Source organism: Anolis sagrei, chromosome 1, assembly GCF_037176765.1.
Source record: "Anolis sagrei isolate rAnoSag1 chromosome 1, rAnoSag1.mat, whole genome shotgun sequence".
Classification (NCBI taxonomy): Eukaryota; Metazoa; Chordata; class Lepidosauria; order Squamata; family Dactyloidae; genus Anolis; species Anolis sagrei.
This window is the reverse complement of record NC_090021.1, coordinates 77026196-77037825: the sequence shown is the minus strand read 5'-3', so window position 1 is coordinate 77037825 and position 11630 is coordinate 77026196. Positions and strand designations below refer to the sequence as shown.

Sequence of the window (11630 nt, the reverse complement as noted above, 5' to 3'; positions counted from 1 at the left end):
GTCCAAAAGCAAGGCGCTGGCTGCTGGAGCTGATGAACAACTGCACTGCATCCTGTCAGATCCCCAAAATCTGGAGGAAAGCAAGAGTCATCGCCATCTTGAAGCCAGGCAAAGACCGTAATGACCCAAAAAGCTACAGACCAATCTCCCTGTTGTGCCACCTCTACAAAGTTCTGGAGAGACTTATTTTGCATAGAATTATGGAAAATATAGACCCCTGTCTGATCCCACAGCAAGCTGGCTTCAGAAAAGGCAAAAGCTGCACATCGCAAGTGCTGAACCTGACCCAGCACATAGAAGATGGCTTTGAAAGGCAGCAGATCACAGGAGCTGTCTTCATAGACTTGTCAGCAGCCTATGATACTGTGAACCACCGCCTCCTCCTGAGAAAAATGTATAATATCACAAAGGACTACCACCTCACCTGCCTCATAGGAAACCTGCTACAAAACAGGAGCTTTTTTGTTGAGTTCCAGGGCCAGAGAAGCAGATGGCGGAAACAGAAGAACGGCCTGCCTCAGGGGAGCGTGCTTGCTCCATCCATGTTCAACATCTACACAAATGACCAGCCACTGCCAGAAGGGACAGAGAGTTTCATCTATGCTGACGATCGTGCCATTACTGCTCAAGCAGGGAGCTTTGAGATGGTAGAACAGAAGCTCTCCGAAGCTCTAGGTGCTCTTACTGCCTATTACAGGGAAAACCATCTGATCCCTAATCCATCTAAAACACAGACATGCGCCTTTCACCTTAAGAACAGACAAGCATCCCGAGCTCTGAGGATTACCTGGGAAGGAATCCCACTGGAGCATTGCAGCGCACCCAAATACCTGGGAGTCACTTTGGACCGTGCTCTGACCTACAAGGAGCACTGCCTGAACATCAAACAAAAAGTGGGCGCTAGAAACAACATCATACGAAAGCTGACTGGCACAACCTGGGGATCACAACCAGACACAGTGAAGACATCTGCCCTTGCGCTATGCTACTCTGCTGCTGAGTATGCATGCCCAGTGTGGAACACATCTCATCACACTAAAACAGTGGATGTGGCTCTTAATGAGACATGCCGCATTATCACGGGGTGTCTGCGACCCACACCACTGGAGAAATTACACTGCTTAGCCGGTATTGCACCACCTGACATCCGCCGGGAAGTAGCAGCCAATAGTGAAAGGACCAAGGCAGAGACATCTCCAGCTCATCCCCTGTTTGGGTATCAGCCAGCACGTCAACGACTTAAATCAAGACATAGTTTTCTTAGAACTACAGAGACACTCGCTGGAACACCCCAGCAAGCGAGAGTCCAAAAGTGGCAGGCCCAAACCCAGCACCTCAATTCATGGGTGATACCAGATGAGAGACTCCCCCCTGGGCACTCAGAAGACTGGGCGACTTGGAAGGCGCTGAACAGATTGCGCTCTGGCACCACGAGATGCAGAGCCAATCTTAAGAAATGGGGCTACAGGGTGGAATCCTCGGCATGCGAGTGCGGAGAAGAACAAACCACTGACCACCTGCTGCAATGCACCCTGAGCCCTGCCACATGCACGATGGAGGACCTTCTTGCGGCAACCCCAGAGGCACTCCAAGTGGCCAGATACTGGTCAAAGGACATTTAACCAAATACCAAATTTACAAAATCTGTGTGGGTTTTTTTTCTTTTTCTTTTTCTTTTTAATCTCTGTGTTTGTTTTGCTCTGTTAGAATTGTAATACAATGGTTGCTGATGACACGATAAATAAATAGACGGTGCGGGGACATCATTATGCTTCTGATGAAGACGTTGAGAGAACTGTGAGACGCTGGTTGCGGAAACAGAGTGTCGACTTCTTCTGTGACAGCTTCAGAAACCTGTTCATTGTTGGCAGAAATGTATCCAATTGCCTGGTGATTATGTGGAAAAATGAATAGTGGTAGTTAAAGAGCACATTTCAAGGATTATTTCTGGGTTGGATTTATTAAAATATTCCCAACCAAACCCAAGTAACGAAGGTGGAGGCATTACTTTTCATTCAACCCTTGGACTTGGAAGCCTACAATCAATCCAGTCCCTTCTGCTTATCCTCCCCTCATCCGCCCGCAAGGGGGCGCTGCTGGCGCGTCTTGGGTATGACACCGTCACGGCTCAGTACGCATGCGTCGTTTAAGTTGTGCTAGGCTGAAGCCTCAGCCATCACACCGGAAGCGGAACTGCCTCGGATACCAACTGAGGTAGTTGTGGTCCGTAGTAGGGGTTAGTGACACCGCGCTGCGGGTTGACCCTCTAGCGCTATGGCGGCCTCGGGTCTTCCGCCGCTTCCCCCGCCGTTGAAGGCCATCCAGCACTTCCTGAGAACCGCGCAGGAGGTCGAGAAGCGGGAGCCTGTGGTGGCCTATTATTGTAAGTGAGAGGCGGCAACGGCCGGCGGGGCCCCGCCCACTTGTCTCCCCTTCCTTGTCTCTCGGCCTCCGGGAATGAGAGGCGCGCGCGAGGGGGGAGGAGCCAAAGGCACTCCCCTCACCCCCCCACATACCAGGCGCCCCTTCCCACGTCAAGTGCGCATGCTCAGGGGCGCGCCAGGCTCGCTTCTCGTTTGGGAGACGGCGCGGCATCCCTGCTCCAGACCCCTCCACAAAGGCACGCATCCTTTCCCACCCATCGTGGGTCTACACCAGGCATGGGCAAACTTCGGACCCTGTGTTTCGGGCTTCAATTCCCACAATTCCTATCTGCCGGTTAGGCTGTTAGGAATTGTGGGAGTTGAAGTCCACAACACCTGCAGGGCGCGAAGTTTGCCCAATGCCTGATCAAAACAAAAACGAGCTTATGTGTAAGACAGGTCAATAGAAAAACAAACCAGAAAAGTCAACATATAAGCATCACAATTTTGGCATATACGTGATTTGTAGTTCTTGATTATTTGTGGTATTAAAATTTTATGAAGCATCTTTCAAAGTTCAATTCAGATGCTTAGGAGAAGAATCTAAAGCTTCATATATAAATTGGACGATACTGTTTGGAACCAAGTTTCTTCCAACAAGTCGGGCAAGAGTTAACATTTCACATTACTTTAACTGCCTGGGACAATGCCGTGGGGTCGTGGGAGTGGTCGTTTTACAAGGTTTTTTAATCCTCTGTCCAAGAATGGTGGTGCCCCACCAAACTACAGCTCCCAAGAATGCTGGTGCCCCACCAAACTACAGTTCCCAGGATTCAGTTGCATTGAACAATGACAGTTAAAAGTAGTGTCAAACTGGGCTGCTGTGAGCACAGAGCAATGACAGTTAAAAGTGGTGTCAAACTGGGTTGCTGAGAGTTTTCCAGGCTGTATGGCTATGTTCCAGAAGCATTCTCTCCTGTCATTTCGCTGGAATCTATGGCAGGCATCCTCGGAGGTTGTGAGATGTGTTGGAGACTAGGCAATTGAGGTTTATATATCTATGGAATGTGGGTGAAAGAACTCTTGTCAGTTTGAAGCAAGTGTGAATGTTGGAATTGTCCACCTTGATTAGCATTTAATGCTCTTGTAGCTTCAAGGCCTGGCTGATTGCAGCCTGGGGGAACCTTTGTTGGGAGGTGTTAGCTGGCCCTAATTGTTTCCTGTCTGGAATTCCCATTTTTTTTAATGTTGCTCTTTTATTTACTGCCCTGATTTTAGAGGTTTTTTTTTAATACTGGTAGCCAGATTTTGTTCATTTTCATGGTTTCCTCCTCTCTGTTGAAATTGTCCAAATTCTGGTGGATTTCAATGGTGTCAAACTGCATCATGTCTACAGTGTAGATCAGGCACAGGCAGACTTTGGCCCTCCCTCCAGGTGTTTTGGATTTCAACTGCCACAATCCATAGCAGCCTCAGGCCCTTTCCCGCTTAAGCGGCTGAGGGGGGAAAGGAAAGGGCCTGAGGCTGTTAGGGATTTTGGGGGTTGAGGTTCAAAACACCTGTAGGGAGGGCTGAAGTTTGTCCATGCCTGTTGCAGATACACCCTCTGTTCTTCTGGCACTACATTGCAAGGCAATCTCAAAATCATATGGAGACACTGACAAGTGCTTTGAACAGACAAGAGCCCTGTGGAACACATGGGAGGGGGCACTGGGGCACTAAAGAAAGAAGGGTTGTCCCATTTATGGGGGTGAGTTAAAGGAGGAAAACCATTTCCCCCACTTTCACTGGCTATGCCCCCCCCCCCCCCCAATTTCCCATATCAGAAATCAGGGTTGTTTCTACAGCATGGACATGAACGTGGGGAATAACAAGAAAACGGGGAAATGATTTTCCCTCTTCAATCCACCCTCCACCCCCATAAATGGGACAATCCTTCTCCCTCTAGCACCCCTGGTGGTCTCCGCCCAGGTAATGGAACAGTACCCTAATTTAATTAACACAAAGCTATTTTCATGTATATAAAATAATATTAAGGAAAACCTACATTAAGGGAATTAATTCAGGCTTTCCTTGGTTATAACATAGATGTTGATCTGAAGCAGAAAGAAATGATGCTGCTCTTCATTGTATTTCTGTGAGTTGGGGGGGGGGTCTCTTGAGTAACAAACAAAGACAGGTTGTGCATCCATTTTCGGGAATTCCAAAATATTCCAAAATTATCCATTTGGGTGGCAGAGATAGTGACATTTTTGCTTTCTGATTGTTCAGTGTACACAAACTTTGTTGTATATATAATATTATTTTTTTAAAAAAAAAATACTGTGTATAAAATACTACAGTGGAGGATAATACAGCTTCCTCTACCTTAATCAGAAATAATAGCTGATATATATTTGAACTTTGATTATACAGTCTCTTTATTACACTTTTGCTAACAACATATCTCTGTTATCTGTTGTCAAAAGCTGGAGTTGCCAAATAATAATAATAATAATAATAATAATAATAATAATTTATTTATAGACCTCCCTCTCTCCCCCCTTCTTGGCTTCACAAATGTGATCAACATGACTCAGTTCTTCTCAAGTAATCTGCATTTTCAGTGGGGAGACTGGTTATTAAGTTTTGGTTTTTTAAAAGGCAGAATATATCTTTTTTATGTTGAAAGGGGTATTTTTCACTTTGAATGTTGTAATTGCTACAAGAATGTAGGAACATCCTGCCCCAGTGTTAGACCTCTGTAATTGCTAATATTTTTATATGAATACCATTTGTCTGGGTTTTTTTCTACACAGCCAACCTTGACATTGTTAGAAATGAAGTAAATGTTGACATACGCAGTTCAATCTTTCTTTCAACTTTTTCTCATGTCTTGTACTAGATGACTCCTCTTTTGCCAGTTTCCCAGAAACAGTCTGTACGCTGAAAGATATCTAAATTTGGGGAGGGGAAATGGGTAAAAAGCTTTCCTTTCTTCCATCATTTCTCACTTTTTGCTCCCCTCCACATACACAGAAACTGAATTTAGATCCTCACACAAAGATAATGATAGCGTTGCTACTGTATTTGACAGGGTGATTTAATGCACATCTTCAGGTATTGGTTCCACGAGTAGTCTGGGGCTCTGCCAAGCGTGTTCACTTGCTTCAATTTGTTTTCTCAATTAAAACAAGCTGATAAATATTTGGATATACTCTGACTCTTTTAAGGATTTCAGGGTGATAGGTTTAGTAGGCCAATCCTCCACAAAAACACACTGAATTTTGTTCATGCTTTTGAGATTTCTAGATCTTTCCATGATCTTTCAGTGTTGAAAAGATGAAGAAAAGGAAAAAGTAAATACAAGAAAGCTAAATTAGGCCTGATCTCTCAATTTCTGGAACCTTCATAATTAAACACATGAAGCTCTACATGAACAATGTTCATTCAGACAAGAATCTGCTTTTATAAATCAGCTTGAGTCATAGTAGCTTTTTTTTTGTCGTGTCAGGACCGACTTGAGAAAACTGCAAGCTGCTAGTATAACCAACACACACTGTTCACCAAAACAGTAATATTACTGTTTCATGGATCCAAGCAAGATATTAATTAAGCAAATGTACGTTCAAAAGAACAAATTTATTATGACACTTCCAAGGATGAGGGTGTTTGTTTCTTAGATAAAGATGCATCATTGCAGCCATAGTGTGCTTGATGGAGAGAACAATGTTGATGAAAGTTGGATACAGAGAATAGCAGAAGAGTAGAAGCTCCTCATTCCACTCAGCTTCTCTTGCAGAAGGTATATTTGCCACATTTTCAGTAATCCTCTGTTCGCCTCACTCTTTTGAGTACACTTCATTCAGGACAGTTTCCCAATGTCTAAGAGAGGGTTGTTTGAATGAAGAGTTGCAAAAAAAGAGGAAGAACTAGGAAAAGCATTTTCCTGTATTATCCCCTTCCCACTGGTGCCTTTCTAGACTCAAGTCATAAAGATAAATATTGGCCAGAATCCACAGAGCTGTTTTGGGCACACCTAAGGATTTTAGGAGTGCCCTGGGAAATATTTGCCTTTTTTCCCTTTTAACTACTGGTGTCTCTTATTACGCAGTCTGCTTTTGAAAACACTCATCAGTTTCTTGCACGGTGTTCTCTGCCGTGTCCTAAGCTGCCCTGGACATTACGAACTTTTTGAGCCATTAGAGAATTATTTTATCTTCCACTCCTTTTCTTTTTAAATGTCAGTTTCCTGTTTTGTGTGCTAATGCAGAGATATGTATGCCACTTTTCACCCTGGATTCGGAAGATATGTTTCATTCTTCTGTTAGTTGATTCTGAGTTTAATTCCCCCTCCCCTCATTTGCTCAGTTGGCAAAAGTGAAAATGCACCTTCAGTGTCTAAGATTTTGGTAATGACTACTCTCACAGATGTTCTGTCAGCAGAGTACTTTTGCAGAAGAATTGAGAATGGGGAGCAATTTTACCCCATCATTGTTGCTCTTCACTTGCCCTGGGAAAAAATCCAGAACCCAGGGAAATGCTCTGAACCTAGTTTTTTAGTGGCACTGAGGATTTGTGGGGAAGGGGAAAGGAATAAAAGTGGAAGTATTTGTGCTTTTAAAAAATAAATAACTGATTTAAATTGTGCTGCCCAGTAATGGTGCTACAATGGTAAAGTATGTAAGTACACTGTGGAATTACAAGTAAACCAGCCAAGATAATTTAGTAGTTTACAAACACACATTAAATTAGCCTGCTAGGTCTAGTTGATGAGCATTGAGAGCATTTCTTGGCAGGAATTGAATACAGAAGTGCTCTATCCCTCTTCCAACTCTTGCTTATTTACTTACGTGCAATTTCTTGTCTCTGATTATTAGGTAGTGTCTATGTGTGAGTTTACAGTACTGTATGTATTTCAGATTTTCAGGAGAGGAAGAGCCTTTTTTCTTTTTTATGCTGCAACATTTGTAGGAACATTACATCTCTGTCTCTGCCCTGTGTGGCAGTACATTTTCTAACACTGGCACATTCTTTATTATTTTATTCCTTTGCTATGTTGATACAAAGGTACTTTGCACTTTCTGTGATAGCTCCTAAAACTGTAGAGCTAGATATTTAAACTACATTGGACTACAACTAGAAATCAGACTTTCATACCCGTTCAAGCCATAGAAATTGACTGAGCAACATTGGGCAAGTAACACCCTCTCGGGTTCAGAGGGCATCAAAGGCAAATGCTCTCTGAACAAATCTCCAAGAAAACACTGTGATAGGAGTGATAGGATCACCTTGGAGTCATTATAAGTAAAACAACTTTTGAATGTACTCAAAAATATATATTCTGAGATGTATGCTTCATTAGTAGGTAGATATTCACTAACCATGGCTTCACCTTTCTGCTGTGTCGCTGTGTGCTCCTGGGAAGCAAGAGGCTATGCTGCTGATAACACTACTGCTGGTAATGCATCCCACCTCAAACAGGTTTTTGCTGAAAGCCAGACAAAAAGTGAGAAATATCTATTGAGCAGCAGCAGTATTGAGTGATGACACAAGTGGAGAATCTCTCAGAAACAGCATCAGTGGCACCATAGCCAACATTTGGTAGTACTGCACAAAAGGAGACATGGTAGAGGCAAGAGGTAGTGTCAAAACATGATGCTTCCAGTTCAGAATGCACTCAGCCAATCATTGGGAAAACGCAGACAACCAATGTGAGCAGAGTTGTGTCTAATGATGCACCTGAACTCAAGGAAATGCAGTTGTCGACATGTGCAGGGATGGGAAAAAAAGTTACAAAAATGCACAGTACATACATAGATGTGTTTGGCTGGAGTAACACTCAAAAATGTACCTCTTCCAACTTAATAACAAATTCAACTTAAGAACAAACCTACAGAACCAATCTTGTTCATAACTTGGGGCTTCCTGTACTGGATAAAAATTTAATTGCAAAGCTGTTTCAACATTGCCTATTAGATCAAATTTCTTTGTAAAGTTGTGAAAATTGGATGTAGGAGAGTTCAGTCAATATTATGGGCTGCCAAAAAGACACATAAATGGGTCCTTAAGCAGATCAAGCCTGATGTCTACTTAATGATTAAACTGAGACATATTGAGCATATAATGAGGAAACATGACTCATGAGAAAAGACTGTAATGTTTGGTAGAGTAGAAATAGTTGGAAAAGAAGAAGGCTGCATTATAAGGTAGATAGGCTCAAGGAAGGAAACCATGGCCGTGAATTTAAAAGACCTAAATCAGGGCTGCCGATAACAGAGTAACTTACAGGTCTCTTATTCAAATGGTCACCCTAATTCAAAGTTGGAATGACAGCAGTTAACAATAGTAATGCTCCTTTTGTGGAGTAAAGCTTCAGATTTTCCAGGTGATTATATGTCCCTTTTTAAGTGATGATCTGCTGGCTCTGTTAGTAACATTGTATGTCCTTATTCATTTTGGAAGTGCGGATAACATGAAGACAGGATGAAAATGTTTTCTATTGTATTTTGAAGGGTTGTTCTTGTCATGTTCTATAACAGTGGTTCTCAACCTGGGGTCCTCAGATGTTTTTGACCTACAACTCCCAGAAATCCCAGCCACTTTACCAGCTGTTAGGATTTCTGGGTGTTGAAGGCCAAAAACATTTGGGGACCCCAGGTTGAGAACCACTGTTCTAGAAGCATTCTCTCCTGACGCTTCTAAAACATGGCCATACAGCCCAAAAAACCTACAACAACCCAGTGATTCCAACCATGAAAGCCTTTGACAATACGTTCTTGTCAGTTTTACCAATTACGTTCAGACTTGCAAAACTTTATAGTAGCATGTGTAACTAATTTCTTCAATTAATTGTCTTGTAAAACAAGCTGCTTCTCTCAGAGAACATCATGTTCTACTGTAGTTCATAGTTCTTAAAGCACATATGTAAGTTATTTGAAACAGTTTCAAAAATCGCCTTGTTCCTCAACAAGAAAATAATTGGGTCCAGTGCAGAGGCTGGCAAATAGAACACAGACAGGGAGTGAATTCCAATTCTACTCTGAGATCCTTTCAACACCTTTGAAAGTACATTTAGGTCTGTTTTGAAATTCTTCCGCTTTTTCAGTATGCATTTTTCAATTACAGTATGATGGAAACCTATTGCATGATCTTGGGCAGGTCACATTATTTTAGCCTTAGAACAGATCTTGCCAAGAAAACACCATGACAGGTTTGCCTTAGGGTTGACATAAGTCAAAATGTCATGAAGGCTAATAGCCATGACAACAAAGTATTCCAAAATGAGAAATAGGTGATGAACAACAAGTTGGCTTGGTTACCAGTGAGATCAAAATAATGTTTAACCCTTAAATAGTAAAAAACAGAAAAATCAGGAAAACTCCAGAATGGGCCATTAGGCACTCAGGACACCTTCCAAATGTGCAAAGCTTCCCACAGCAAGATTTAAGGCAACGGGGATGAAAGAGACAGTGGTGCTGGAAAGCTTTCAAAACTTTGTCACTCCACACTTGAAAACAGTGATGACATAGAATAATTTGTATTTTTACAGAGAGGGATGGCCAGAGGGAGTTTATCTTAGGGCTTCCATTTTTGGTATAAGGAGTACTTCCCCCTAAATGTTAGTGTAGAACTATATGGTTAAAGTTATAGTGAAAGGCTAATCGAAACCACTGTTCCCACCGCCCTTTCCATTATTTGACAATACTCTTAATGTTCATTGGGGGGGGGGGGCATTTCAAGACAAAGATTCAGACCCTGTTAATATGGATTAAGGACAGTTTAGACCCTAACTCACAAATTATGGTTAGAATGTTTAACCTGTCTCTGCTTGTTTTGTTAGCCTCTAGAAGAGGGTTGGCCTGTTTGATAATTAAACTGCTGTAACAGCTTATCAGCTGTTAATCTACTAAGATTTTCTTAAAGGTTCTGTCCCCTCCCCCTTTGAGGTTCATTTGTGAGTTGGATTTATATTGTTTTGGATTTGTATTGCCTTTCATTATTGTGTCTAAAATGTTCAGTAGTAATTGGAATAGGCTTCCACATGTAGGCAGTATCAGTTCACTGATAAGGCAATTCAAGACCCAGAGATATTACATAGTTTATTAATTTTGAGTAACACACAGCTGTCATGCAACTTTTTAAAAAAATAGTCTAGGAATTGAGAATGTACTGGAGTGTACTTTGTGGAGCTGCATATGGTGGTTAGAGAGCCTTTATGGCTAACATATATTTACTTGAAATACAAAGACAGTTCATAAATTAAAATAGCTTTGTATGCACAAGTAGAACAGCTTGACAATCAATGCTTGTCATATAATTCTTCCTCAAAATCACAGATAGGGAAAGTAGAGTCCATGAATGGCATGTCTTCCAGGCAGCTTTTGGGGACCTCAACCTACAAAACAAGAGTTTGAAAAATTGTTTATCTTGTCATTCTCACCTTCTACAGGGCATTGGGCACCTAGTAGTGAGCATATTACACCTATACTAAAGTAACTCCACTGGTTGCCAATTAGTTTCTGGTTTTGACCTTTAAAGCCCTACATGGTTTGGGTCCAGGTTACCTACAGTATTGTCTTCTATATAATCTGCCCTGAACACTTAGGTCCTTTGGGGGGCATCTACTCCAATCTGCAGAACCTGACTGCCAAGCCAGAGAACCTTTTCATCAATTGACTATGGCATGACCTACCAGAAGAGATTAGTCAGCTAGTCAGGTAAAGGTAAAGGTTTTCCGCTGAGATTAAGTCCAGTCATTTCCGACTCTGGGGTTAGTGCTCATCTTCATTTTTAAGCCGAAGAGCTGACGTTGTCCGTAGACACCTCCGAGGTCATGTGGCCAGCATGACTGCATGGAGTGCTGTTACCTTCCCACCTATTGATCTACTCACATTTGCTTGTTTTCGAACTGCTAAGTTGGCAGAAGCTGGGGCTAACAGCAAGAGCTCACTCTGCTCCCTGAATTCAAACCTGTGACTTTTTGGTCAACAATTTTGGCAGCTCAGTGGTTAAACCCACTGCACCACCGGGGACTCACCAGACACTAGATAAGCTGTTGTAATTTGAGACACAATTGAAGACCCACCTCTTTAAGTCGCGAATTTTTATCTGATTTTATCAGTAGATTTTAACTTATATTTTAACTCTGTGTAGGTTGTTGTATGTCTTATAATAGTGTTTTAATGATGTTGTATTCTGCCTCAAGAGGCGGGTAATAGTTTTTATCATTGTCATCATCATCATTATGGGACACATTTTTGCCATATTTTCAGGGGGGAGGGATGG

At 42.3% G+C, this 11630-nt stretch overlaps 1 protein-coding gene across 2 annotated transcripts in view; it reads left to right on the top strand.

Moving 5' to 3' along the window:
* Nucleotides 1-2176: 2176 nt before the first annotated feature.
* VTA1 (vesicle trafficking 1) overlaps nucleotides 2177-11630 on the top strand; it is a 35245-nt gene continuing 25791 nt past the window's right edge. For both annotated transcript variants that reach the window (XM_060753473.2, XM_060753472.2), the window contains exon 1: nucleotides 2177-2383. In XM_060753473.2, coding sequence (XP_060609456.1) covers nucleotides 2275-2383 — 109 coding nt within the window. In that variant the 5' untranslated portion in view covers nucleotides 2177-2274. The remainder of the gene's footprint in view (nucleotides 2384-11630) is intronic.